Raw genomic sequence first — 25,469 nt, forward strand, 5'->3', positions numbered from 1 at the left:
CCGTGAACTTTTATATATTTGATGAGCTGTATAATCCGAGGTGGAAAGATGAGAGTTTTGTTGTACCTTTCTAATTAAAGGGTTAAATTCATCTCGACGCGGTGATAAAGATTTGTTTAATTTTATACGCAAGTTTTCCCATGATCCGAATTTATGGGTGTTATAAAATTTAATCTGGTTGTACGTATGTGTAGTGAGGTGGCCACATTTTAAGTAGTTTTGTCTATCCAATTTAACTCCAGATTATAAAACAAAGCCTGCATTTTCATGAAGGATATAAATGCCAGAAACGAGACCTTTCTCTCGTAATAATATTGCTCAAAAATAGTGCAACCCTGCAGTAAAGGGTGAATCGTATGGTATAAATACAGTAATATCTGCTTCGAATACAAATCGTCCGATACTCGATACTGCGTCGATACCTTTTCTATACTCTGGAACGGCTTTGGTTTTTTGGTCGGTTGGTATGGAAGGATCGAGGTTTTACCGTTTATGGAGAAAGTGCTTTCTCCCATGTTTCCTTTCCACCTTCACTTTTCCCTTCTCACGTTTCGCGTGTCGAGTATGCGGATGGGTTTGGTTGAACGATTTGGCTGCTGCTGCTTTTCGCTCCTCACTCAGTCCGATTAAGTTGGTTCGACGACTGTAAGTGGAAGTTGGATGAATCTTGTACGGCAAATCTAGAAAAGTAAAAGTTGTACAATGTGAGAATTTTCCCCCGTTGGCATTGTTACTTTCGCTCTTGGTGTGTGTGTGTGGGTAGTGGTGTCGTCTTGGTCTCTCTCTCTCTCTCATCAACCTGACTGACTACAAAGAGTGATCTTTTGAAGAGCTAAGGCGAAACTGAGGTCAGTGTTTGGTCGGTAGTATTTTTTTTGTGGTGAAAATAACGAAATCACTTAATTCTATACGTGTTAAACATTGTGTCGTTGAATGCGGTGATTCCCTGCGAATGTATTGGTTTTGGTAGCAGTATTGATTTCCAAGCTCTCTCTTGGGTACGTACTTGGAGGAGAAAGTTGTTCTTCTCTTGTTTCGTTTCATGGTCTTGAGTCTGTGTTAAGAAAAACAATTCGTCTTGTGTTGACACTTTGGGTTGACGTTGCGTTGCCTGGTCAGCTCGCCCTCATCGTTTGCTTCTGACCATCTGAGACTTTTGTTTTCTCAGTTGTCCAATTCAAGTGGGGAAAAAGAGAGGAGAAAGCAGAACCGGTTCGTCGTCGTCGTCGCAAAGAATTTCGTGTGTGGGATGAAAGGACCATTTTTTAGACAAAATGGCTATATAACTTTCGTAATGTGATGCTATCTTGTTTCAAATAGTTAGTTCGTTAGTTAGTTTTTTTTAGTTGAACGAGAAAAAAAAGAACTAGATGAGTTTTTGGAGGGGGGAAAAAGGTTCCAAGTATTGATTCTTTCCCTCCTACATACGTAGATACGTACGTATACTGCTTCCATCCACCACTCGTCCACGTAATTAGTTTCCGCACTTGGCTTTTAATGAGTTATTGGAGGAACGCAGAGTTCAGTTCACTCCACTTGAGTTGAGTTATTATTGATGACTTTTGTCGTAATTATGAGGAGAAAGTTGGATAATTTATGGTTGGATGGAGAGAGGGAAAGCTGTTGATAAGTACATATAGCTTATGTGTTTAGTTGTTTTGTACTCTTGTTCATTCGTGGTATCATTATCATCATTATTATTATTATGATTATCACCGGTTTGTTAACTAACGCCTTATTTTTTTGTTTGTTTCTATTTTCAGGACTGGCTGTTCGGGAAATGGAAGACGAGCGAAGTGGAGAGGATGAATTTTTTTCTCCAGAATGCGCTAAAATGGAGGCTTGGTTAGATGAGCATCCAGAATTCTCAAGAGAGTATTTCATCAGGTAATAATCAAATAATTGGGCATTTATTATATTTATAGCTTAACGAGCAAATATTTCAATCCGGGAGGAGGTTAATGAAATGATTTAGTTTGCTCGCCATTACACCTATTTTTTCCCGTTTAGATATCTCCCTACATAAAAATCTCGATCTAAATACATTTCTTTTCCACTGGCTACATATCTATCTCAATGGTCTAGTAAATTAAGTGAATTTTGACTCTGATGAAACTATTTCTGCGAATCCATTTCCCTTTCCTGAATATCATTTCGTTTGTTCTTCTTGCTCCTTTGGCTTGTTCATCTCAAGAGATTCTCATCCAGTAATTGTCTCAGTTCTTCCACGTCCTCATTATGCGAAGTTGACTTTCTCCCTCAGTCTACATGGCTTGACTGAATTCTGACATGACATAGACTTTCCATTTCCCAGATTAAGATTACAACCAGTACTGTCTAACTGATAGAATTGGAGTAAAGTTGGTTCGTTCTTTGGGGTAAAAGTAGAGCAAAAAGTGAAAATATCTTGGAGCTATTTGCCAGAAAAGAAGCTGTATTTGGATGTGGGTCTCTTCGTCTCGTCTGGTGGGCATCTTTCTCTGTAGTGCAAATAATAAGGATGATCTGGGGATGGATTCTAGATATACGTGTTCATCAGGTTCACTTTTCTCTCTTCTTCTTGTAATCCGCCCAAAATTCTTATTGGGTTCACTTTATTTTCCCTTTTCATCTTTTCCTTTGAATGCTTACAAAGGTAAACGAATAGATTGAGATTGAATGTTTTGCTGATTTTGTGACTCTGGCCTGGGTAATTCTATTTTGCAGTATTTCAATCCACTTTTAAAAATTCATGGTGCCCTGAAAGGGAGAAAATTTGAGAAAAATTCAATTACGTGTAGAATTTGAACCTCTCCTCTAAAGAAAAAGGGAGGCAGGCAGGCAGGAATTTTAGTATTTTGCAACCCATGATGTAAGCCTTTATACTTGCAAATATTGTTTCCCAGCCAGTCAGTGTGCGTATAATGTATGCATGTAAAAACTGTTTGCATGCATCATCATCCACTTCCAAAAATACATCCTGCCTCAGGAAGGACTTACAACCAAACCACCCATATTGAGATTGAGTCGGGGATAAGAGCGTCGTGTGTCAAGTGGGCGATGATACAGTTTGCATTCTCACTTTGTGAAATTGTTGATAATGTAATTGAATTGTTTTCGTTCTTGGAACGAGATGAAAGTCAAATCCTGCTGCTTTCACCTTCACCATGCACCACACCACATCACCAGTCGTCTAGTCTGTGGTAATGGTGAAACTTACCCAACCAACCAAACAATGCCATATTATTATGCATATGTACATACGTATTGCTTGCTATGGGCAAAGAGAGAACAAAGAAGTTTGGTTTTGCAACTTGAGACTCTCCTCTTCATGATTTCTGAGTCTGTCTCTTGAAGCGGTGAGTGAGTGGTCTGGTCTGGTTGGTGACCTCAGTATAATAAGTGCTCGCTTATACTTCTCCTGATGATGGAGTTTTAAAGAAGTGTAAACACACCGGGAGAGTTAAGAGCGAGGCAGAGAATGAAAGAGTGACAGTTTTTGATGTGGTTCTTCTTCTTATGATGATGATGACCTTGTGTAAAGTTTGCTTTATTTGATTTATATAGAAAGGCCCCCCGAGACGTGATTGATAGTTGGTTGGTAGCTCATAGCATCGCCAGCAGTAGTTGCAGCAGCAGTAGTCAAGTAGGAGGAGGGGGAAACGGTCCAGCAGCAGCAGGTGCTCAACATCACCACCTTCCGCATGGGAATGTTCTCAGTCTCGTCGCAGCCACCGGGACAATCGCTTTAACGAATTCGGTAAGTTCGTTCATTTCTATAAAACTATTGCTTTTAGGAAAGGCTTTATCGCATCTCAGTTTTATTTCGCTACGTTATTCAAGGGAAATGATACATCGCTAGGTATTTACTACAGGGTGGTCGACGTCATAAATTACTGGAATTAAAGGACAATAAATTAACAGTATCTGGTAATGCAAACCAGCGCATTTTGAATGACGTAGCTTTCCCCTTGACTTTCTCCTGGGTGAAGTTTTGTCATTTCCCAACAAGCTGCCTAATTCTAATGTAAATGCAAATGTGTTTGTCAGAAAATGGTGCTGGTGATGAAAGTGTTGTTGTAATCGTAAGAGTCGGAACTGTAATTATTGCTGTCTTCTAATGGAAAAGGTGGGGAGAAAGTGCGAGAGTAAATCATTTGAGGTGATTGTAACGTGTGTTTGGGGAAAGTTATGTCGTGGCTGGATACATATCTATAATCACACTTTTATTTCCTTCCTTTTTTCGCACCTCTTATAATTACTCTCTCCTTGATGCAAGTCTGGTCGATTCTGAACGGCAATTTGCAGAGATCGGCGAATTTAGGAAGAGGGGACGGGTTGGGTTTCGCGTCCTTGTTGAATTTCTGAAAAATCCACACACCATCCTTTGCCCTTTGACGAGCTTCTTTTCTAAGGGTCCCATACTCATCCAAGTGTTGGACCTCTGGCTTGGTTATGATGAATCGGGCTCCATCAGGGTGTACTCGATTCCACTCATCAGCGTATTCCTAAAAACAAACGAGGCGGAATTAGTTCAATCTTTGTTGATAATTATTAGTCCAACTGTTGGAGACAACTAAAAATATTATTACCAGCAAGTACGCCTCTCCATTGTGAGCAGAAAATTGGTTATAGCATTGGACAGCTACAACTTGGTGACACTGGTTGGATGGGTCGGACAATAGGATGAATACTGGATCTCTAGGGTCGTAGAAATGGGAAATTCGGGCTGTAATTAAGCCGCCCCGTGTCCCCGAATCCCATTGCCCGATGTAAATGTACATCTTGAAATTGGGATCAGCTAAATTGTCTGCTGTTAGTTGTCCAACACTTGGAGACACGACCAGGATGTACAGAACGTGGGTTGGAGGAATGTCACTTGGATGTTTCGATTTGGTTTTCCTTTTTCTTTCGGGAGTTTGATCATAAGCCTTGCTAACTTGGGAAGTATGATTTCTCCATTTGGTTGGAAGTTCGGATTTCAAGTACGAATTGCACCCATTAGTCCGCTCCACTGCGAATCCTTCATTTTTCACCCAGCGAACATCCCTTTGCATGTGGTAGCCAACCAAGTCACTAAATTGCAGAAACGATGGGTAGTGTTGTTCGTAGCATCCTTTCCCTATCCCCATTAACCAGTCGCGGAATATCACACGACTGATGTGCTGGATCGGGTTGTGAGAGTACTATGTAAACGAAAATTCAATTAATATAATTCAATTCCAATCGTTGGACATCTAAGTTGTTTAAGAGAATATTATAAATAAACTTACTAGGTCAGGTAAAATTATTCGTCGCGTGGTACTGATTTTAACCAACCCTGTGTACTTTTTAGGAATACTTCGTTTATCCATACTTTCATAGTCAAAGAACACTATATCCGGGCCAGGGTTGAATAAGGCAGTCTGAATAATATCCATATTATTGTCATCTTCGGTGTAGTAGTTGTCCAACCGTTGGAATAGGTCTAAATCCATAATTCCAACGCCACCACATCTTGTCCACATTTTGAGAGATTCGATGTGTTCGAAAATATCCTCTCCATCGCACAGGTCATCAACTAGTTGGCGTTGTTCCGGGTCGACGTAGTCGAAACTCTTTTGAATCTCGTCAGACCATATTTTTGTTTTGATTGGAGGACATAGAATGAGTATCCTCTTCATTCCCGTTGATTCTTTCTCCAATACTGCCTGAGCGAATGCTGCGATTTGGACTTCTCTTCCAGGGCCCTGTATATAATTCATAACATATAATTATTACATTTATGTATCAAATCCAACTGTTGGAAAGTAAAAGTAATGAGTATGAGTATGAACTTAATTACAATTAAATAATCAGTAGTGAAGACTGATTCATTCCCTTGAGAGAACTGCTCCAGACCCCCGAAACAAGTCAGATACATATACTTGACTCCCCGAAAGTGGTGAGGAAAGAGATTCCCAATTAACGCTTCATTTATTTCGATACTTTCTCCTTCAACAGTTGGAACAGCCCCCAAGACCAATTTGGTAAGTTTGCCACCCTCGAGTTGAACATAATTATCAAATAATCCAACAATCTGGAAACAATTAGGAGTAAGAAAAAAATTAGTCAAATATAAACGTTTCTCATAATTACATAGAGTTCATTTGAAACTAGGTTAAATTGTTCACCGAATTATGCGTCTCTATAATTCCTTGCCTCCACACTTCCCTCTCTTCCTCACGCCCGGAATTTTGAGCCGGTCCATCTTCGACTCTACTTGGTGAAGCTTTTACATTCTGATGAGATAGTCTGTAACAAAAATGATTCAATTATTACACTAATCCAACAATTGGAATTTAATAGGAAAAATTAATACAACATTTACTTACTCCCCAAATTCACGGCTTTCCTCCTTCTCCTCTTCCTCGTCCGAAGAATAATCCAACGGCTTTGCCGGCGTCCTCTTTAAGAATGGCTTTGGTGAAGATTTCTTGACTTTATTAACTTCCTTCTTCCAAATGTTGGACTGGCGGCTGGAACTTTTAAAGTCGTCGTCACTATCATCATTTTCATCTGGTGTATTCTTAATTGGAAGAGTTGTCTTCTTCTTGGGGATGTCGTCGTCACTGTCGCTGCTGACAGGCAGAGGAATACTTCTCTTTGTTGTTTCTGGAACTATTTTTTTAATACACAAAAGGTTGAAAATAAATTTATTATATTTTATTTAGTAATGTTATCCAACTTTTGGAAATATTACAAATTAACTCACCAGTCTTAAGCTTCTTTTGACGGTCACGACCACCTCGGGGGGTTTCTCCATCATCACTAAGAAAATTGTCATGATGATAATCTTTACTCACTAAACACTTATTTTCAAAGGAGGGGGATGACAGGACATCAATTAACGTCTCTCCTGTAACGACCCGTGCATGATCCTACGTATGATAACAAAACATGAAAATGTTAGATAACTACCTCCAACAGTTGGAATTATAAATGTGATCTTACATTATCGTTCTTTTCCTCTTCTTCTTCTGAATCACTCTCTCCAAAAGAGAAGAGGCGACGAGCATCTACTTGAGATGATGTGTCTTCAGTCTTGTTCACGTTCTTATCTTTTGTTACCTACATATGTATAACTTATTAGGATATGAAAGCAAACTCCAATTATTGGAAAAAAGTTAAAAATACTTAGTACTTAACGTACCTCATCATCATTCTTATCATGGCGTGGTGCATGGAAGGTCGCTGAGGGACGATTTGAGGTTGCTGACGCCGAGACAACACGAAAAGGTCCACGGCCACGAGATGAGTTCGGGTCGGTGAAACGATGTAAACCTGGTTATAAGGGGATTAATCATCATTAGTTAGCGTCCAACTCTTGGAAAGTTTCATATTTATTTACCTGGAATATTCTCTTCACTTCCTCCATGAGGGGTGGTGGTGACTGCAGAGGTAGATAGTCGTAGAGCTAGTTAAATAAACAATAATCAGTACATAAACTGATGGAAGTAGTACGGAGTATACGTACGGAGTAGAGCAGCAAACAGTGGGCTTAATTATTCCAATTGTTGGATATTTAAATTAGTAAAAACTACATTGCCAACAAACTTGAATATAGTCACACTGTAGGTAATTTAATGTCACAAATAATAGATCATAATAATTGGCTACAATGGAGTTTCGAATCTACTCTGAAAGTATATTAATTAAACTGGTTGACTACTGCGTACAAAGTGACTGTAATGGTGGGCGCCCAGCGTAAGAGTTGAAAAGTCCGGGCAAAGGGGGACACGAAACTGACTCACATTATACAAGTAAAAATGACACAATGACTAATACATTGACAGCAAGGACTTTAATTGTCCAACGTTTGGAATTAAAATGGTCACTAACCTTCCATCGTCTCTTGGTACTCCTCGAGAGTGGCGTAATATTCGCCTCCAATATGATAACCTCCATCTTTGAAAAGAATTACAAATGTTTAGTTAAAATATAAACAAAATAATAATTCAACAACTACCTAAATGTTGCTGATCCCCTCCTTTCCACTTGTCTTCTTTTTCGCATTTTCTGGACATTTTTTGTCAACAAAAAAACTATATTCACAAAAGAGGCCAGAATGAGATTAAAGTAAATGAGAAATATCCAACTGTTGGAAACATAAATAAATAATCACCTGATCTTATCAAACAAAGGTTGTATTCGAGGATGGATTAACCACAAGGTTTGACATTTTTGAAACAAATTCAATCGCTAAAAAAATCGACAGCAAATTATTCGCAAGAATATCTCAATCACGGTGAAAAAATGGTTGAAATCCAGTCTCAATACTGCTTGCTCGTAACGTGTCTCAACTTGTCTCACCAGCAGACAAATCAGAGCTACCACTCAATCCATCAATCTCTCTCCTCGTGCAAGTTTGTCAACACGTGCCTCCTTCTCTATCTTAAAGTGATTTTTTTGACAAGGGGTTGCAACAAGGGTGGGATGACGAGGAGGAGGATGAGAAAACGCCGGAATTGAGGATTTTTGATACGAAAACTGTGGAGACGGGGAAGTTGGAGGTGTTTGATAGGGTGAAGTAGTGGGGGGACTGGTAGTTAACTCAGAGGGGAAATGGTGCAGATAGAAGTAATAATCTATTAATAGTAATCATAGTAAATAGTAATCTTTACTCTACAATAGACAATCGCTACATCCACCGTAATTCCTGCGCCTTCATCGTCTCTGGATCACTGCCCGTCTATCTCCTCCGCTGCGGGGACAACGACGACGACTCAGGTAAGAAGACCCATTCTCACTTTCCATTTTTGAGTCGGGTAGCACTTTCTGCTTCTTGGTTGACATCAAAAAATTATACTTTTTTGTTTTACTTTCTCTTTTAAAGAATTTAAAGTTGGGAAAGTTTTTTTTACTCGGAGTGCGAGTGCGAGTTGGGAACTTTTCTACTTACTTTCACTTACCAACTGTATATATATACTTGGGTGTAAAATGATAAAAAAACTTTTTAATTCTCATTGTCACCGCTTTTGTCTTTGTCTCCTATACTGGCTGGCAAGGTGCATGGGATGTGTTAGAATTATGATCCGGTACGCAATAGCAAAGCCCTCATGGGATTGGGAAACTACTTGTTCATAAGCAGATTATACCGTAACATTGCACATTTCCTCAGGTTTGGAGAATGGTATTTAGTAGTTGGAAGGTGAAATCGAATAAAAGAAGCTCCTTGAATGCAGGGTTGTTACAGTGACTGGTTGGTTGGCTGGTGGGTTGGTTGTTGGTGGGATACTGAGAGGGTGGTGATGGTGATGATGGTGGTGAAAGTACAAGTACATGGAGATTTCTGTGAAACCAGGCAAAAACTTAAGCCCCATTAGCAAACCTCTGACTTTGCTTTCTCTTCATTGTCTTCTTCTTGAAAAGCTCTTTATTCACGTGCGCGTTGCTGATTTATGAGGTTTCTTGTGTAACTATACGATCATCACCATGCAGCACCACGACTACACTACCTGCGTGAAGAGAAAGGAGCTCAAATCCGAGTTGAGCTTATAATTAGTACATACATTGAACATCCCAGACTACGTACGTATGTACGTGTGGTATTAGCATGAAGATGTGACTTTTGGGACGAGATTAAGAGACAAAGCAGAAACACGGATATGTAACCACCCCGATTATTAACGTTTCTCTAGGGAAATTCGGGTAAAAGCACTTGTGGCTCTTCCGGGTGTACCACACCTGTTCGTAAGATATCTGCACAAGAATTCGAGCGAGGGGGCCTCATAAAGCCCATGGTCACCACAGTGGACGGTAGGTAGAGATTACTAATTTTTTCTGCGTTTATTTCAATTTTTTTCGAAATTACTGTACTTTTCTGAGATCATCAATTAATAAATGTTTTTTTTTCATCGACCCAAGGCACACCCACTTTCCTCACTCCCCCAACATCAACCACCGACTCTCAAGGACTCACCTCTCGGAAATCCAGGGAAGAACTTCAGGTAAGAAAGCACTTCTTATTATTCTTGTACCTACAATTCCATACCAGTCTGGAGCAAAGTAAACCCATTCTCCTCATTTGCCAATCTTACCACCACCACGACTACGGGGACAGCCAAGTGGAACAGCTTATTTTCTTTAATGACATCCTTTTTCCAATGTTATGGAATTTTCTCAAGCTTTTCTTCCCCCTCTTGTAATGGATGTTCTTCTTCTTCTTCCTCTCAGGCACTCGATGAAAAGGAGCTTTTATTCGAGTTGGCAAAGGATATTTGTGATGAGCTGGATACGAGAACTTTAGCGTACAAGATCTTACAACATGTCGGAGTCCTCACTTCAGGTAAATTGTGGACAGAATAATTTGTTTTATTATTAGCATCCTACAGTCTGGTTCAAGTGCCGGGGGATTGGAACTTAGTACCTGGGAAACGTCACCCAAAAGTTCCGATCCCCTGGACATTTTAGTTATGCAAGTTACAGGGAAACGGAACCCACTTGTCGCAGGATTTAGCGGGCTTCGATTCCCCGGTACCCTCTTACGCAAAAGTTACGATTCCCCGGAACCCAACATTGTTCTTTAATTTTTCATAAATTGGATATATTTCCAAGAAAAAATTTTATTGTCTCAAATTAACCTCCCACCAATGAAGAACATTGGATAAAAAAATTAGAATTTTTTATAGTGGCGTTTTTCCTAAAATCGCAAATATTTGACAAATTTTAGGAGCGGCAAGTCCAAAAAGGTACGGGGAATCGTCACCCAACAATTATTTTCAGGGAAAAATACAATTATTTTACAGTTATTGTTACAATTATTACGTTATAATTGTGTTACAATTATTTTTTTCTCAAAATAATTGTATTTTTCCTTGAAAATAATTGCTGGGTGACGATTCCCCGTACCTTTTTGGACTTGCCGCTCCTAAAATTTGTCAGATATTTGCGATTTTAGGAAAAACGCCACTATAAAAAATTCTAATTTTTTTATCCAATGTTCTTCATTGGTGGGAGGTTAATTTGAGACAATAAAATTTTTTCTTGGAAATATATCCAATTTATGAAAAATTAAAGAACAATGTTGGGTTCCGGGGAATCGTAACTTTTGCGTAAGAGGGTACCGGGGAATCGAAGCCCGCTAAATCCTGCGACAAGTGGGTTCCGTTTCCCTGTAACTTGCATAACTAAAATGTCCAGGGGATCGGAACTTTTGGGTGACGTTTCCCAGGTACTAAGTTCCAATCCCCCGGCACTTGAACCAGACTGTCCTAAATGTACTGCAGTACTGAATTTACATAAACACGCTTCCTAAAAATTTCATTACTATTAATAGCAAGCGTTAGATTTCTGTCTCATCTGATTACAATTTATTCATGTCATTATTTCAGCGGACAGAGCGTCCTTATTTCTCGTTCAGGTATGTACTTTGACCCAAATTACCTGCATCTCATCTCTTCTCAAGAGAGTTCTTGATAATGTTGATATCTTTCATGTGGAAGAGCACGGATAAAAGATTTTTGCCTGTGTGTTATGATGATGAGCAGGGGAAGAAAGGGTCCGGGACTCGGTGGTTGGTGTCCAGTCTTTTCGATGTATGTTCTCAGAGCACGTTAGCGGACATTGATAAAAATGAGGAGATACGAATCCCTTGGGGGTCTGGTAATAATAGCTTTATTCAATTTTTCTCATTATTAAGTTTCTCAGCTTTATGTAAAGAAAGTGAATTACTTTTTAGGCATAGTCGGATATGTGGCGGAGAGTGGGAGCACTGTAAACATAGGTTTGAACCATATATCAATCAATCAATTGCGAACCTATAAATATTGCGAATCCGCAATATTTACCGCATATATTTATTTCATATATTTTATTTATTTTATTTTATTTTATTTAGCTGACGCGTACCAGGTAAGAGAATTAAGCCAGTTTATACATAGTTTCATCATGATAATGCGTCTGTATTACTCTACTCTTGTCGGTTTTTTAGGATGACAGATTTAATCAAGAGATAGATTTGCGAACAGGGTATAAAACCAAAAGTCTGTTGTGCATGCCGATCAAAGACAAGAAGGGAGATTGTCATGGTGTGGCACAGGTATTCTGAGAATGTTTCTGATCTAATTATCCCAGTTATTGTGTAACATCATAAAATCGAATTAATCAGGTAATCAACAAGAAGGACGGGCCCACTTTTACAAAGAAAGATGAAGTCGTGTTTGCAAACTACTTACAATTTTGTGGAATCGGATTGCGAAATGCACAACTTTATGAACAAAGCAGATTAGAAAACAAACGGAATCAGGTAACCAAAGTTGGGTGAAAGTTGGCTCTTCTATAATGAAAGAATGGCTAGTTATTTGGTTTCACGTAATTGCACGAGGAGTTGAGTGATGACAAAATGAAACCTTTTTATTTACTTATTGATTTCGGGGAAATGTCAAATCCATGTTGACGGTGAATGATTACTAATGATTAGTTCATCCTTTGTATATGCTTAATAATAAATTAGCTTGTTGTACTTTGTACCCCGAGTCTGGGCTTATGTACCCGTCATGACATCCGTCTATCGATAAAACTTATGCACGTGTGCCATGGGGCAAATTAAGAATAAAGGTCCAAGATGGGCATGATCAGTTAAGTGGTTGACCGGTTGGGGTCATATAAAGGTCTGGGCTGTTAGATTTTCGGAATAGTTAGAGAAGATATTCGGTAGAATGATTTGTCATATTTACGTCGTAAACTGAAAAATGACCTGGAGGATCCTGCAAATGCACATCAGATCCAAAAATGCTAAGAGTTTAAGAGCACATCGCTATAAATGTAACATTGTTTTTGTCTTTTCTGCATCTTCTTGTGTTACTTTCAAATTTTTTAGTTCAATGAGAGTGAACAAAATCAAACTTGTAGTAAATATGTTAAGTGACCGATAGAATGATAGAAAAAATAGCAAATTATTTTATCTCGTATAATCACCATCAAAAATTTTATGACAATCCGATGATTGAAAGCAATTTTATACAAATGTATAACATGAACTTTCTATTTTTGGTTGCAGGTGCTGTTAGATTTGGCCCGTGTAATTTTCGTTGAACAAAGTACCATTGAAGCACAAATTTATCGAATTCTTACTCACACGTTATCGATAATGCAGTGCCGAAGAGCGCAAGTAAGTTTTATTATTATTATTGTTTAATAGTAGTAGCCAATCAACTACTCGATTCACTTTGCATGAATGCAATTATGTAAAGTGATCCTTTTACCTGTGCCCAAAAGGTATTATTGGTCCATGAAAAGTCAATGGGGACTTTTAGTCGAGTGTTTGATCTGGATGGAGAGGACATGAATGATGATGACGCAGAGTCACGCAGCAGGTTAGTTTATTTATCGGTATACGATAAATTAGAATGTTATACGTCTTTTATCTTTCTATGTTCTGTGAAGTCCTTTTGAAGGGCGATTTCCTATTAATATCGGAATCACTGGATATGTTGCGACCACTGGAGAGGTACATGCATATATCGTAATTATTCGTAATTGCTTTTTTGCAATCATCACATCAAGTATTTCGTAACTTTCCCAGACGGTCAACATTCCAAATGTCTATGAAGATGCACGCTTTGATCCCGCAGTGGACAGTGAAACAGAATTTAAACACCGTAGTATTTTATGCATGCCAATCCGAAACTCTCCGGGTAATTACTATTATTCAATAATAATAATATTCAATATATACAATCATATTGTTCTCTCCATAGGTCACATTATTGGCGTAATTCAGGTACACATACATACTTCGTTAATTTATAGCATAATGCATACGGGATACTTGTCGAGATTGATGCGGGCGAGATTCTACTATTTTGATTTCATTTTGTGTAGTTAATTAATAAATTCGACTCACTCCCGTTTTCGACAAGCGATGAGATGTTCCTTGAGGCGTTTGCCATATTCTGCGGGATGGGAATCAATAATACTCGGATGTATGCAATTTTATGATTAATTACAAAGCGTTATGTAGTTTGTGAAATTAATAATTTCGCATGGTTTATTTTTAGGTATGAAAAAGCTGTAATAGCAATGGCAAAGCAGACTGTGACACTAGAAGTTTTAAGTAAAAATTTGAAAATTAAGTTACACACTTTTTCTCAACCTCTAAAGCTAAAATTTTCAATAAACTAAATTTTAATGAAGGTTATCATGCCAGTGCACCGCTGGAAGAAGCTCACCACCTGCGAGAGTCAATTATCCCATCGGCTCAGTTTTTCAGACTCCATGCTTTTGATTTCGATGATGATCATCTTGATGATTTTGACACATTTCGGGTAAGAAAGAAAGCAAATATTTACTCAAATATGTTTCTGCTGGAGGAAATCGTGTTGGGCAATGCAAATATTTACATATATTTCTCTTATTTCTTCTTTATTTAGGCATGCCTGCGGATGTTTCTGGATCTTGATCTGGTAAAGAGATTCAACATTGACTATGAAGTTTTATGCCGGTGGCTACTCTCTGTAAAGAAGAATTACAGAAAAGTCATATACCACAATTGGAGGTGAACTTTCTCTTAATTGGAAATAAGTTAGTATCAATACTAAAATTGTTAAATTCTTTAAAATAGACATGCATTCCAAGTAGCGCAAATGATGTTCTCAATTGTAACGGTAGGTCCTTCAACTATTATTAATTTAAGATTTCTTGAACTAAAATACCTGAAATTTTGTCTGGAAAATAGGTAACAAAGTGGTGGAAAGTATTAGGTGAGTATAATATAAAGAACTTATTGACTTATGAATAATAATTACCAAGAAGTAATTTAATTATTTATTAGGTGATTTGGAGTGCTTGGGATTACTGATTGCTTGCCTGTGTCATGACCTCGACCATAGGTAACATTCATAATACTGTAATTGAAATAAACACACATTATATAACATGCCGTAAAATCCAAATTTGATCTTGACCATAGGGGTACAAATAACTCGTTCCAAATTAAGTAAGTTTTTACATTGCACGATTATCAAATATTTTGATAAATTATTTATAATCTTTAATAATCTTTGTACCTCAGAGCGTCGTCGGCCCTGGCTCAACTTTATTCTACTTCAACCATGGAACGCCACCACTTTGATATTTGCATGATGATTTTATGCAGTCAGGTTGGATATTAGTTATCAAGTGGCTATTTTGAACGTTTTGATAAGCAATTCTTAAAATCCTTTTTGTCTGCAGGGTAATCAAATTTTGTCGCAACTGTCCCCAGATGAATACTCAAGAGTAATTAGTGTTATTGAGGATGCCATTCTAGCAACAGGCAAGCAGGCAACATTTTTCTTAAAGACGGTTCTATATTTAAAATTTGTGGCACGCTTAGTAGAATAATTTGTTCATAAAAAAAATATACCAGCGAAACAACAAAACAAGATTTATGTAAGCATTTTTCGTCTAAAAACTCTAATGTTAATTTCAATTTTATTCCATGTACTGATACAACCCGACTCCTCAACAGATCTCGCTGTATATTTTAAGTACGGAGAAATTAAGAATTTCAGCGAATATGAATGATTTGTCTAATAAGAGATCCGTCTTGATTAGTATATTGTATAATTTTAGGAATCGTGGTGCTTTCATGGAGTTAATCGGTAAGTCATAAAGTCATGTATGCCAAAATGCTTTACTTAATATACATATTATTATTACAGATTCAAATTCGTATAATTGGACTCAGGATGATCATCGAGGGCTGTTAAGAGGGATGTTAATGACTGCTTGTGACCTGGCTGCCATCACAAAACCTTGGGAAGTTGAGAAACGAGTGAGCTGGGGTTTCCCTTAAAAATCAGTTTAATTTTAATTCTGTAACTGTATGCACGCGTAACTTTTCAGATTGCCGAATTAGTTGCATCCGAATTTTTTGAACAAGGTAAACCTAATTAAAGTTAATTAATCGCATTCCACGACGTATCACTTATGTATATTGTCTTATTTGTTTTTAAGGTGACATTGAGCGAGAAAAGTTGAAGATTGTTCCTATTGTAAGAAAACCATAAAAATGTTACAATTTCAAAGCGTGTTGTAAATGTTAATCCGATATTGTGATTTGTGATAGGATATGATGAACCGAGAAAAGAAGGACGAACTACCAACGATGCAAATCGCTTTCATTGACTCGATATGCGAACCTGTTTATGCGGTGAGTTGTATTACATCATACTATTTTCGTAATGTAGATAATTTGGTTTAATGTCTCAAAATGTGTATTTATTATAATTTCCAGTCCTTTGCCCACCTTTCCCCAAAATTGCAGCCCTTACTAGATACCTTACTAGACAACAGAAACAACTGGACTCAACACCCCCTCAAAGAAGACGAAGAAAACGGACAATCTCAATCTCACCAATCATCATCATCTTCAACAAAAACTTAAATATTTATTTTAAAAAGCTACACAAAACTATTTAAATATACATATTTGTCAAAAGTCAAGAGTCTTAAAACCGAACAATTGCCACTATTTTTACCTTGGCGGATCATTGTTGTGAACATACACATTTAGCATAAATACATACATAATACAAAATAATTTATAAATGTTTGTATTGAAAATTAATTTTTTTGTGAGATTGGATTTGTGATATATTTTGCGTATTAGTCTATCTACTAGTTAACAACAAAAGTGAGACATTTTAGTCATGATTATTTAGCATTCGAATTTTGTGCGTTAATTTATACATATATTATACAAACAAGTACTTTTAATTATGCTTATTGCAATGTGATAACTTTTTGCTATAACTTTTGATTTTAACAATTTTATCTTGTTGTACCTGTTGAATTTCACATGTAATGGAAATGTATATTCTCTACCTCTTTGATGTTTATAATGCTTTGTTGCTTTTTAATTTGATGATTCACATCTCTCATGTCAGTAACTGTTATACATTTACATATACCTGAAACATGTCTTCTTAAAATCATTAAAATAAAAACTGTGAACGTTACCTGTAATTCATAGTATGGTTATTGCTCTCTTTTATTTCTCTTTTTCCGTAGTGAAAGTAATACATGAGTTATTGCGAGATTTCAGGAGTGAAAATTTAGGTGCCTGGCCCGTCGACCAACCTTTTAAATTTACCAAACGGTATCGCCATTAGGTTCTGATAAGAACCAACCTTAAATTTAAAATAAATTAGTATAGGAAATTAATCGAAATGAATAAAGTACAACCAACCTCTGCCGATTTTCCGTCCTCGATTACAGCAATTTTTGCTAAAAGTTATGAAACAATACAATAATGTTCCTAAGAAAATTTATGATGTAATGAGTTACCCGCTATTTTGATACTGCTCATGCGATGCGCGATAATAATGACCGTTCGATTTTTCCCAATGCCGTCCAATGCTTCTTGAATGAGTCGCTCGTTTTCCAGGTCACATGCAGACGTAGCTTCGTCAAAAAGGAGGATTTTCGGGTTCTATTATGCACAACACGTTATTAGAGTAATGTAACTAGCATCACTTTATATTTCAGTTAATGCCTCACCTTAATTAGAGCCCTTGCGATTGCAATTCTTTGACGCTGGCCGCCGGAGAGAAGTTCACCCCTTTCTCCAACCAGAGTTTCAAACTTGTCAGGGAGTCGTAGAATGAACTCGAGCGCGTTGGCGTCTTTCGCCGCCTTGTAAAGGAGCGAGTCCAACTGATCTGCTGGAATATTAGTCCCAGATGCCATCCCGTACAATATATTGGTACGAATTGACCCCGAGAATAGGACCGGGTCTTGCGATACATATCCGATTTGACGTCTCAACCACTCTGGCTCCAGGGATCGGATATTGACTCCATCCAATTTTATTGTACCTTCGCCATCTAATTTTTCACCAGAATATATATTTTTCATAAATAGTGAGATTTATTATACTTGGATTAATCAAGCGGTTTACCTTTGACATCGTAAAGACGAAGCAGTAATCGAGCCAATGTCGTCTTTCCTGCTCCACTAGCTCCAAAAACAGCGAAAATTCCACCCGCCGGAATGTCCAAATTGATTTCCGATAAAACAGGATTATCCGCATAAGCGAAGGAGACAGAATGAAATCGAATGTTGCCCTCAACAGTGTCAAGCGTTCTCGTTCCTTCGCCCACATCCGTCTCTTGCCCTCCTTTTCCGGGCAAGGTTTCGATCACTTCTTGAATTCTTTCCGACGCAGACATACCCTTGACCAAGCTGGTGTAAAAGAATGAGACCCCTTTCATAGCCTTTCCCACGACTCGAGCATAGAGAAGAAACGTTATCAGGGTTCCTGGGCTGATGTGACTTTGGTATAGAAGACGTCCACCCCAGTACATGACCCCCACGATCATTACGCCATTACTCAAATCCATCGCAGAATGAAAAAAGGCGTGGACGAGGGTGGATTTCCATGAAATTGCGAGCACCTTGTCACACTCGGTCGAAAAGTGGGAAATTTCTTCGGATTCTTTGCAGAATGCTCGAACCGTTGAGACTGCAGAAATCCGCTCGTGTGCCACCTATTTAGAAGGTCATATTGAATTTATTTTCGTACATATAACCAAGAAAATTTAGTTGACCCTTGACCTGCATGGAATTTGCTATCCTCGATTGTACTTCGGCACGGAGGTAGCGAAGGCCAAGACCTAAAAGCAGCGTGAGACCGGCAAGGGGTATAAAAATGCAGAACGCCACAATGGAAAGAGATCGGGACAAAGTGATCTGGAAATTGCATAAATACGAAATTATGTATCTTCATTGGCTCATTAATAATAAAATTAATGGACAAATGCCAAATATCTTAATCTCACCATTTGGTACGTAAAGACAATAACGGTAAAAATTTCGCCAAGACCCTGAGCGAGTTGCTTTGTGGTAGTATCGGCCAAGAGATTGGCATCATCAGAGAGGCGATTTATAAGGCCGGCGCTTCCATAATGGTCAAAAAATGTCATGGGTTGGATAAGCATGCAGGAGAAGAAGCGAACCCGAATTCTATTCCGGACGCGGTCAGCTAAAAAGATGAACGCATTTATGAACACATATCGAACATACATAACTCCACCAAAAACACTTACCTGCTGTCTCCAAAAAATAATACTTGAAAAATGCGAGGGCTGAGAGGAATGCAAAGAAGCACAAAATAACGGTACATGATTGAACCAAGACCTCAGATTTACTCGAGATGGTGTCAATTAATTGACCAAAACGATGCTGTAATCCTAATGATACCAGTGAGGTCATCATCACGATACCAGTCCCCACTAGAAATTTATTAAGCAAAAATATGAGACCGAATAATTGATAGAGATTTGACAAATTATCGCTTATCAATGGCTACTACAAGTACCACAAAGGTTCAGATTTTCAGAAGCAGCCAACTCATACATGGTCTCCAACTTACGCATTTTGCAAAATTTTGAGATTTATATAGGACAAAAAGTTAACAAAAAGATGGGTATTGCATACAATACTTTATTTCAGTGATAATGACATGTACATAAATGCATCCGATTTTGTAGACATTTCACTCGAAAAAGATTATCTCAACGAATTTCCACCGAAACTCAGTAAAAAGTTCAGGAAAGGAAACCAGAATCTGCATATTGCAAAATCGCAAATCTGCATACAAATATTTGCGATATGTAGGCATGAAAATGTTGAATATGAAAATGTCTCAACTGCGATTTGCGAGTGGGACTTAAATTTGAGAGGGAACGGTTTCTTTACTGTTGTCGGTTGGGAGCTTCTTTCCTTCTCTCTCTCCTCCTGCATTCCCTTTTCGCTATCACTTATCACTGATAAGTTATCACCGCTCTCTTTTAGGTTCTTGGTCGTGGTCACTTTGGATATTTCAAGTTTGTAGTTCTCGAGTGATGAGTACTCAAAAGGTCACTGCTGGTGCCGGACTTATTGTGAATTGAACTCGACAAAAAGTAATGGACGACAGTTGGGCCGAGTTGAGACGCCCAATAACAGCTTTCAACGACATTAGTAAACGAGATAAGCCACCACCGACAAGATCTGCATCCAAACAGCAGCAAGTCGTCAACACCACCAGGTTTCAAAAACATGCTATTTTTTATCGGGTCTTCTTCTAACGATTAACTAATGATACATCTACAATTATTCCATGACCTTTCATTCATTCCCCCACAGAGCAGCAAAGGTGACTGTCGTTGAAGCAGTAAAACAAGGGAAAATAGACTTGAAGTCAAGACTCGCAACTTCTGGAATTGCGGCTCGTCGTTTAGAAATGGCGATGAATCAAAAAACGAAAAGGGCCGAAACCCAATTTGCCAATCGAGGAATTGATGTCAGACAACTAAAGAGCTCTTCGGGGTCGGACCCGTCTAGCATTATGTCCAGTAGCATTACGTCCAGTGGCTCCAACATGACGAATGGGTCAACAGTAGTGGCATCATCCGAAGCGTCTACTACGTCCGAAGCCAGGAGGAAACAGCTCAATAAATGGAAGCAAGAAAAAAATGCGATGCAAAATATAGCGGATAAAAAACCAACCTTTAAGGTAATGCAGATGAATTAGCAAAGATTTAAAAATTATGTGCTTCATTCCTATTTAATTAATTTAAATATTATAGCCTGGAGGAGTATCAAGTTTAAATAACAAACCACAACAGCTACCACCACCCCCTCTCATTCGACAGAAAAATTCTAGTGAGGAAAAGAAAGTCGTCCAGAAACCCCCAGCTCCCGTCCGAGCTGCTCAACTGCCACCAGCAAAAAAACCTTTAACGAAATCAAATGATGGTGGGGTGCAAACTCAATTACCCGAACGTCGAGTAACTCGTGCAATGGCTAAAGGTATGGAGGTAGAGCCTAAAGGAAAAGCTGCAACCAAAATTGTCGCCAATAATAGCAGTAAGAGTAAGACCATTTTGCCACAAATGAAAACCCTGACTATTAATGGAAATAATCGGGCAGCCGTTAAAGCTGCGCCCTCGTCGAAGACGGTCATTGGTGAGTTAATTGCTTAAATTACGTAAACGGAATGTAGGAAAACAAGGGTAAGGTCCTTTTACGTCTATGTATAGGTCCCCCTGCGACGACTAAAAATAAACTTCCTGCCACAAATAACAGAACCAAGACTACAATAATGCCTAATGCGCCTGTTGAAAACACAAAGCCTTTGTCTGTGATAGCTAATGACAATGAACCAGTCAAAATGGACGTAGACCCTCCTGAACCTAAGATAATCTTGGATCAAGAAAAGGAGGTCAGCAAAAAGGAAACTGTGGCAAAGAAACATAAGCCGCAAGCAATTGATGCCGTTTATACTGAATACAAGTGCGATTTAAAATTACTGCATTTCATTCTGATCTCAGCAGATCAAAACTGTTAAAAAATATTATTTAATTGTTTGCAGTCTAAAATTCTCGCAAGCATTACAACAACTTTCAAATTATTACGAGCAGTGGCAGAAAATAAACGATAACGACTCCATTGAAATTCCTACCGAGATAAGGGATGATATTATTAGTACGTTGGGGAAAGTTCGCCTACTCCTGAGTTCTAAATTACCACAATTTGTGGAACTTTTGTACTCTTATTTGTGCAAAGGCGTGACTCCCTCAATATTAGAATGCGATCTTCAGGGTTGGTGGGACGTAGCTTATATTCAGGTTCGACAGACTTACTTAGAACAACCGGAATCAACCATATGTATTAAATATTAATCGCACCATTAATTTCAGGTTTCACTTGTATTCAGTGAATTTGAAAAGTTGTCAGAACTTGAATCGAATAAGTGGGTTCGCCAAGAAATTGTCAAGAAGAAGCCTCCTCCCCCAACTTTGAACGGTATGAAGGGAATAACGAAAGTACAAGGGACAGTAAGCAAAGGAATGAAAGAATTTCTTGCCAGTAAGTAGATATTAGTTTTAGATTTTAGAGTTCATTTGTTGAATAGATACATTGTTACGTGATTTCTTTGTAGTGAAACGAAAGGTGAAGGTCGCCCAGAATGACTCAGAAAGTCCAATTACAACGAGTGGTGAAACTGCTATGGATTCTTCATCCTCTGGCACATCGAATGATGAAAAGAAATTTGAAGGAGGATTTTTCGTCATCCAAAGTCCAGCCCGTTCAACAACAACGACCGGTACTGACTCGCGTCGAGCAAGCTTGCGACGAAATGGTTTGTGTGCCCATCATGATTGGGGAAAACTATTTAAGTGATTCATTCAATCATTTACTTATTTTTTTCAGAAAATTCGCCAATCGTACCTAGTACCCGGCCCACTCATACACCAGGCGGTCGTCGCCTTAGCACAAGCCTGAGTCTCAGGTCGCTTACTCTAAGGAATTCCATGGGTCCCCTTTACAAGGTGTGTGTATAACCAATAACACTTTGCTACTTATTTACAAAAGGCGTTAGGTGATGGTTTTGACGAATTCTCGGGTGAATATCTTTGGCGGGGAGTTGAATTTTGAACTGATTTTTGGTAGGTTGCAAGATAATACTCTCAAAAAGATATCTTTAAAATTTTAGGGTGATAGCTTCACAAATGCACCCTACAGTGCCCCCGGAGTTGGTAGAAGCCAAAAAACACTTTCCAAACTTAATTGCTTATATAGCATGATAACCAAAGAGGTCAGAGGTGAATGATTGTTAATATAATAACCCTAGATAATCATTGCATGTAATAATAAAAGAATCCGTAATGAATCACACAACGTGGGCCTTCCATCATCGCGGATAGTTTGCCCAAAAAATGATAAATCAGACCGTGCGCGGAAAAATTAACCTGCTGACCTTGAAAGTTGACCCACCGGGTCAAATGCAGCTTGAGGGTAAAGCTGGAAGTGTCCTAAGTAATATTAAAACAAACAGTCAAGATTTTGTGTAAACAGTTTTATAGAAGGACCCGAGCTAATCAGCTGTCGCAGAATCCTAAAAAACTCGTGAACTTATTTGGAAAATTAATGGTCAAATTTTTTCGAAAATAAATTTTAATAATCTTTTGGTGTCCCCTGCTGCAGAACTATTTTATCTACAAGGTACAAGTGACAAAATAATAAAATTATTGCGTTTTGGTTAGTTAAATTATTTCTGAAGTTCGACATCGAAAACGACGGGAACTTTTCCAAAAAGTTTATAAGGTCTGATGAAAACTCAGTCCGTGGGGTGTAACCACTTATCAAAATTTTGTCAAAAGTACTTACAGTGCAATATACTATATGTACCTTGAATAAAAACCACGTAAGGGATTTTTAGCATCAAAGTCGTAAAATGTGGGGGCCTTAAAAGTGGAAGAGTTGCGTTAAAGAGCGCATTTCATTAGGACAAGTATGAAATTAGACTGTAAAACGGACTTAAAAGATAAGCATGAGGCAAAAGTGGTTTTATATAGTGAAAAGCATGCTAAGTCCCTTAAAAATAGTCGCAAAAACTATTTTTGCATCAGGACCTCAGAAAAAAATATTTTGTTCAACGCCATTTTATAACAACACTGGTTTGGAAAACTAAAAAAGGACACCTCTCCAAATTTGACCTTGCCTCATTTCGCAGAGTACACAAAATCGGAAGCCAGATATGCTTACCTATAGTTTGAGACATGGGCTTTCAGATAAAAAAAGTTAGAAATCTCTATGACTAAAATCCATCCCGCAATTAAGGCATGAATTCGTCAAAACCATGTCCTAACGCCTTTTGTACACCTGTTGTTTGGATTTAATTTAACAATAACCGTTACAATTCCTCCAGCTTGGTGCCGTTCCCGCAGACGATATAGCTTCGCATACCAATAATGCTTCAGATACATGTACAAATGTAATGGATGGAACTGGAACCCCATTGAAACGATACTACGAAGGACGAGGGTTGCCTGTTCCCAATGCTAACATAGGTAATTGAAGAACTTTAGTTTTCGTTCTCTTCAAGCGATGGAAATTTGTGCCTTTATAATGTTATAAGCTAATGGATAAAAATTGTACGACTTATAATTATATTTAGCTTAATTTTTTATATTCCTCATTATTTAAATGAACTATAAGACACTCGTATGTGTAGCGTTTTCCAATGAAATTTGCTTATCGTAATTTTATCATTGGGGTCCAAAAATTCCCAATTCTTAATCCGCGTTATTCTGTAAAAATTGTCATATGTGACTAATATATAAAATCAGTAAAATAAAATAATCCAAATTTTAACTTGCGGGAAAAATTTCACAGGAAAATCAAAAACCAATTTTTTGGTTTTTCTTACAAATTTATAGCGATCGAAACAGGAATTGATACACTTAATACAATGCATATGTACATATTTGATATACGTGAATGTGCTTTTCAGATGCAAGCAAAAATTTCAGCCGTTGCATGCTTTTGAGACGGAGTTTATGGAATAACTTTACATGGAACTTTACATGTGTACAAATGGGTTGTTGCGTTTTTGTACTTACTCAAAGGGAAAATTTGCCATTAGTGCATTTTATTACATTTTTTCATATTATTAAGAGTTACTCAGAACGCTAAAATAGAGCTGTAGTTGCGTAGTTATTTCTTCACTTGTCAATCCGCACTTTGAGTAGAAGATGTCACAAGAACTGAATCCTGTGGCGTTGGCCCCATTCCGAACCGCCTCCTGATATAGTGGCATTATTTGGCTGGATTTCTCCTGAGGGTTTTCATCCAGTCTAAATAACGAAGAGATAATTGCTGGCAATTAATAGAACATATTTACCAATCATTTGATATATACACCACAAAATCTCACTTTTTAAGCATAGCCAGCGTCCCCACAACTTGTGGGGGAAGGGAATAACAATTCGACCTTTGTAAACTTTCCAACTCGCATAATGCTTTTAACAGGCAGTCGTTCTCGTCCAAACGGCGCACTACCTATTTAAATATCCAGCACATTTAAATACTGCTTGTGACCATTTAAATTACTCGCGATTTAAAAGCATACCGTGAGCATGGAATCAATCAACTTTACATTCTCATCGAAATCATTTTCCGATACACTGTTTAGAAATCTCTTTTTTCTTTTCCGTTTGGAGACCGCAGTTTGGAGGAGTATTCCCTGTTCGATCCACTTTGTATAGTCGAGTGGAAGGATGAGAAGGTAGCGGAGGACGAAAATTTCTAGGATCAGTAATCCCACAATGATAGCTTCAAACTTGCCGATTGTGAGGTACCAAGCGCTGGATAGAAAATATTAGTCAGAACTGAAAAAGATTTTGCATGTTTTATTATGTACCTTGTCATGCTGGTCATCGTAATTCGGTGGAAAATTCCCCCTTCTGCCCCACCCACTAATAGTGCGGCAGTTGCACCACCCACACGTAAACAGGGAGCTAACATGATCCCTTATGAAAATACGATGGTGAGATTTGTCATTCAATGGTGGAATTGTGTGCCATTTATTTTGGTGATGAGATGCAGTGATAATTACCAAGTCCAGTTATTTGATTCACAACACACTGACCTGCTTCACCCATATTTCTGTTTAAAATTACCCCAATCAGTACATTGTTATAAGACGATGAAAATAAGTA

The 25,469-nt window shown here is 38.1% G+C and overlaps 5 protein-coding genes across 15 annotated transcripts in view; 2 read left to right on the top strand and 3 right to left on the bottom strand.

Moving 5' to 3' along the window:
* The window catches only part of LOC110845345 (dual 3',5'-cyclic-AMP and -GMP phosphodiesterase 11), a 28,068-nt gene extending 11,115 nt beyond the window's left edge, over window positions 1–16,953 (top strand). For 5 of the 9 annotated variants that reach the window (XM_035847196.1, XM_035847198.1, XM_035847199.1 and 2 more), the window contains 34 exons: window positions 1,764–1,887; window positions 3,547–3,739; window positions 8,632–8,727; window positions 9,639–9,756; window positions 9,865–9,947; window positions 10,174–10,285; window positions 11,331–11,359; window positions 11,442–11,601; window positions 11,678–11,722; window positions 11,837–11,850; window positions 11,930–12,037; window positions 12,107–12,244; window positions 12,998–13,108; window positions 13,216–13,313; window positions 13,384–13,447; window positions 13,523–13,634; window positions 13,698–13,720; window positions 13,822–13,922; window positions 13,998–14,053; window positions 14,134–14,264; window positions 14,370–14,494; window positions 14,561–14,603; window positions 14,675–14,699; window positions 14,771–14,828; window positions 14,909–14,935; window positions 15,011–15,098; window positions 15,172–15,253; window positions 15,449–15,467; window positions 15,553–15,581; window positions 15,642–15,754; window positions 15,826–15,862; window positions 15,937–15,974; window positions 16,049–16,132; window positions 16,217–16,953. In XM_035847196.1, the coding sequence (XP_035703089.1) occupies window positions 1,781–1,887; window positions 3,547–3,739; window positions 8,632–8,727; window positions 9,639–9,756; window positions 9,865–9,947; window positions 10,174–10,285; window positions 11,331–11,359; window positions 11,442–11,601; window positions 11,678–11,722; window positions 11,837–11,850; window positions 11,930–12,037; window positions 12,107–12,244; window positions 12,998–13,108; window positions 13,216–13,313; window positions 13,384–13,447; window positions 13,523–13,634; window positions 13,698–13,720; window positions 13,822–13,922; window positions 13,998–14,053; window positions 14,134–14,264; window positions 14,370–14,494; window positions 14,561–14,603; window positions 14,675–14,699; window positions 14,771–14,828; window positions 14,909–14,935; window positions 15,011–15,098; window positions 15,172–15,253; window positions 15,449–15,467; window positions 15,553–15,581; window positions 15,642–15,754; window positions 15,826–15,862; window positions 15,937–15,974; window positions 16,049–16,132; window positions 16,217–16,366 (2,817 nt within the window). In that variant the 5' untranslated portion in view covers window positions 1,764–1,780 and the 3' untranslated portion in view covers window positions 16,367–16,953. Of the gene's footprint in view, window positions 1–1,763; window positions 1,888–3,546; window positions 3,740–5,961; window positions 5,988–8,631; window positions 8,728–9,638; window positions 9,757–9,864; window positions 9,948–10,173; window positions 10,286–11,330; window positions 11,360–11,441; window positions 11,602–11,677; window positions 11,723–11,836; window positions 11,851–11,929; window positions 12,038–12,106; window positions 12,245–12,997; window positions 13,109–13,215; window positions 13,314–13,383; window positions 13,448–13,522; window positions 13,635–13,697; window positions 13,721–13,821; window positions 13,923–13,997; window positions 14,054–14,133; window positions 14,265–14,369; window positions 14,495–14,560; window positions 14,604–14,674; window positions 14,700–14,770; window positions 14,829–14,908; window positions 14,936–15,010; window positions 15,099–15,171; window positions 15,370–15,448; window positions 15,468–15,552; window positions 15,582–15,641; window positions 15,755–15,825; window positions 15,863–15,936; window positions 15,975–16,048; window positions 16,133–16,216 lie in introns of those variants that run through there. The other 4 variants (XM_035847201.1, XM_035847202.1, XR_004833859.1 and 1 more) reach the window with 4 other exon arrangements.
* Window positions 3,767–7,713, bottom strand: LOC110845347. Its single transcript, XM_022091747.2, has 11 exons — window positions 7,475–7,713; window positions 7,349–7,414; window positions 7,151–7,281; window positions 6,952–7,068; window positions 6,713–6,878; window positions 6,333–6,618; window positions 6,132–6,252; window positions 5,804–6,037; window positions 5,253–5,708; window positions 4,572–5,165; window positions 3,767–4,487 (listed from the first exon to the last, which is right to left on the bottom strand). The coding sequence occupies exons 8-11, from the start codon at window positions 5,879–5,881 to the stop codon at window positions 4,206–4,208; spliced, it is 1,410 nt and encodes a 469-aa protein (XP_021947439.2). The 5' UTR covers window positions 5,882–6,037; window positions 6,132–6,252; window positions 6,333–6,618; window positions 6,713–6,878; window positions 6,952–7,068; window positions 7,151–7,281; window positions 7,349–7,414; window positions 7,475–7,713; the 3' UTR covers window positions 3,767–4,205.
* On the bottom strand, window positions 16,831–19,394 carry LOC110842694 (ATP-binding cassette sub-family B member 10, mitochondrial). The gene is made up of 8 exons (XM_035847205.1): window positions 19,029–19,394; window positions 18,762–18,964; window positions 18,538–18,672; window positions 17,882–18,470; window positions 17,482–17,807; window positions 17,269–17,413; window positions 17,171–17,208; window positions 16,831–17,111 (listed from the first exon to the last, which is right to left on the bottom strand). Exons 1-8 carry the CDS (start codon window positions 19,195–19,197, stop codon window positions 17,037–17,039), a joined length of 1,680 nt encoding a protein of 559 aa, XP_035703098.1. The 5' UTR covers window positions 19,198–19,394; the 3' UTR covers window positions 16,831–17,036.
* Window positions 19,395–19,653: 259 nt separating this feature from the next.
* Window positions 19,654–24,136, top strand: LOC110845346 (hepatoma-derived growth factor-related protein 2). Of its 3 annotated transcripts, none has more exons than XM_035847204.1 (10): window positions 19,654–20,011; window positions 20,110–20,479; window positions 20,553–20,931; window positions 21,006–21,258; window positions 21,338–21,593; window positions 21,666–21,834; window positions 21,908–22,108; window positions 22,180–22,298; window positions 22,463–22,571; window positions 23,678–24,136. In XM_035847204.1, exons 1-10 carry the CDS (start codon window positions 19,890–19,892, stop codon window positions 23,719–23,721), a joined length of 2,022 nt encoding a protein of 673 aa, XP_035703097.1. In that variant the 5' UTR covers window positions 19,654–19,889; the 3' UTR covers window positions 23,722–24,136. The 3 variants fall into 3 exon arrangements, with proteins under 3 accessions (XP_035703097.1, XP_035703096.1, XP_021947437.1); XM_035847203.1 differs by having other exon boundaries at window positions 22,463–22,564; XM_022091745.2 differs by lacking the exon at window positions 22,463–22,571 and having other exon boundaries at window positions 19,657–20,011.
* A 222-nt stretch (window positions 24,137–24,358) lies between these two features.
* LOC110845122 lies at window positions 24,359–25,424 on the bottom strand. Its single transcript, XM_022091484.2, has 4 exons — window positions 25,172–25,424; window positions 24,881–25,115; window positions 24,686–24,810; window positions 24,359–24,605 (listed from the first exon to the last, which is right to left on the bottom strand). Exons 1-4 carry the CDS (start codon window positions 25,273–25,275, stop codon window positions 24,422–24,424), a joined length of 648 nt encoding a protein of 215 aa, XP_021947176.2. The 5' UTR covers window positions 25,276–25,424; the 3' UTR covers window positions 24,359–24,421.
* Between the last annotated feature and the right edge of the window lie 45 nt (window positions 25,425–25,469).

Source organism: Folsomia candida, unplaced genomic scaffold, assembly GCF_002217175.1.
Source record: "Folsomia candida strain VU population unplaced genomic scaffold, ASM221717v1 Fcan01_Sc002, whole genome shotgun sequence".
Taxonomy (NCBI): domain Eukaryota; kingdom Metazoa; phylum Arthropoda; class Collembola; order Entomobryomorpha; family Isotomidae; genus Folsomia; species Folsomia candida.

Bases quoted from the DNA above. Each gene is read 5' to 3' on its own strand.
- LOC110845122 (XM_022091484.2), bottom strand. From the start codon at position 25,275: ATGTTAGCTCCCTGTTTACGTGTGGGTGGTGCAACTGCCGCACTATTA. The intron at 25,116-25,171 runs GTACATAATAAA...TTTTCTATCCAG, and splicing joins ACGATGACCAGCATGACAAG to CGCTTGGTACCTCACAATCG. The intron at 24,606-24,685 runs GTGAGATTTTGT...TTCGTTATTTAG, and splicing joins ACGCTGGCTATGCTTAAAAA to ACTGGATGAAAACCCTCAGG.
- LOC110845347 (XM_022091747.2), bottom strand. From the start codon at position 5,881: ATGTATCTGACTTGTTTCGGGGGTCTGGAGCAGTTCTCTCAAGGGAAT. The intron at 5,166-5,252 runs GTAAGTTTATTT...TCGTTTACATAG, and splicing joins GAATAATTTTACCTGACCTA to TACTCTCACAACCCGATCCA. The intron at 4,488-4,571 runs GTAATAATATTT...GTTTGTTTTTAG, and splicing joins ATGGAGAGGCGTACTTGCTG to GAATACGCTGATGAGTGGAA.
- LOC110845346 (XM_035847203.1), top strand. From the start codon at position 19,890: ATGGACGACAGTTGGGCCGAGTTGAGACGCCCAATAACAGCTTTCAAC. The intron at 21,594-21,665 runs GTTCGACAGACT...CATTAATTTCAG, and splicing joins GGGACGTAGCTTATATTCAG to GTTTCACTTGTATTCAGTGA. The intron at 21,835-21,907 runs GTAAGTAGATAT...ATTTCTTTGTAG, and splicing joins AATGAAAGAATTTCTTGCCA to TGAAACGAAAGGTGAAGGTC.
- LOC110842694 (XM_035847205.1), bottom strand. From the start codon at position 19,197: ATGATGACCTCACTGGTATCATTAGGATTACAGCATCGTTTTGGTCAA. The intron at 18,965-19,028 runs GTAAGTGTTTTT...TCATCTTTTTAG, and splicing joins TTATTTTTTGGAGACAGCAG to CTGACCGCGTCCGGAATAGA. The intron at 17,808-17,881 runs GTAAACCGCTTG...GTGAAAAATTAG, and splicing joins TCGTCTTTACGATGTCAAAG to ATGGCGAAGGTACAATAAAA.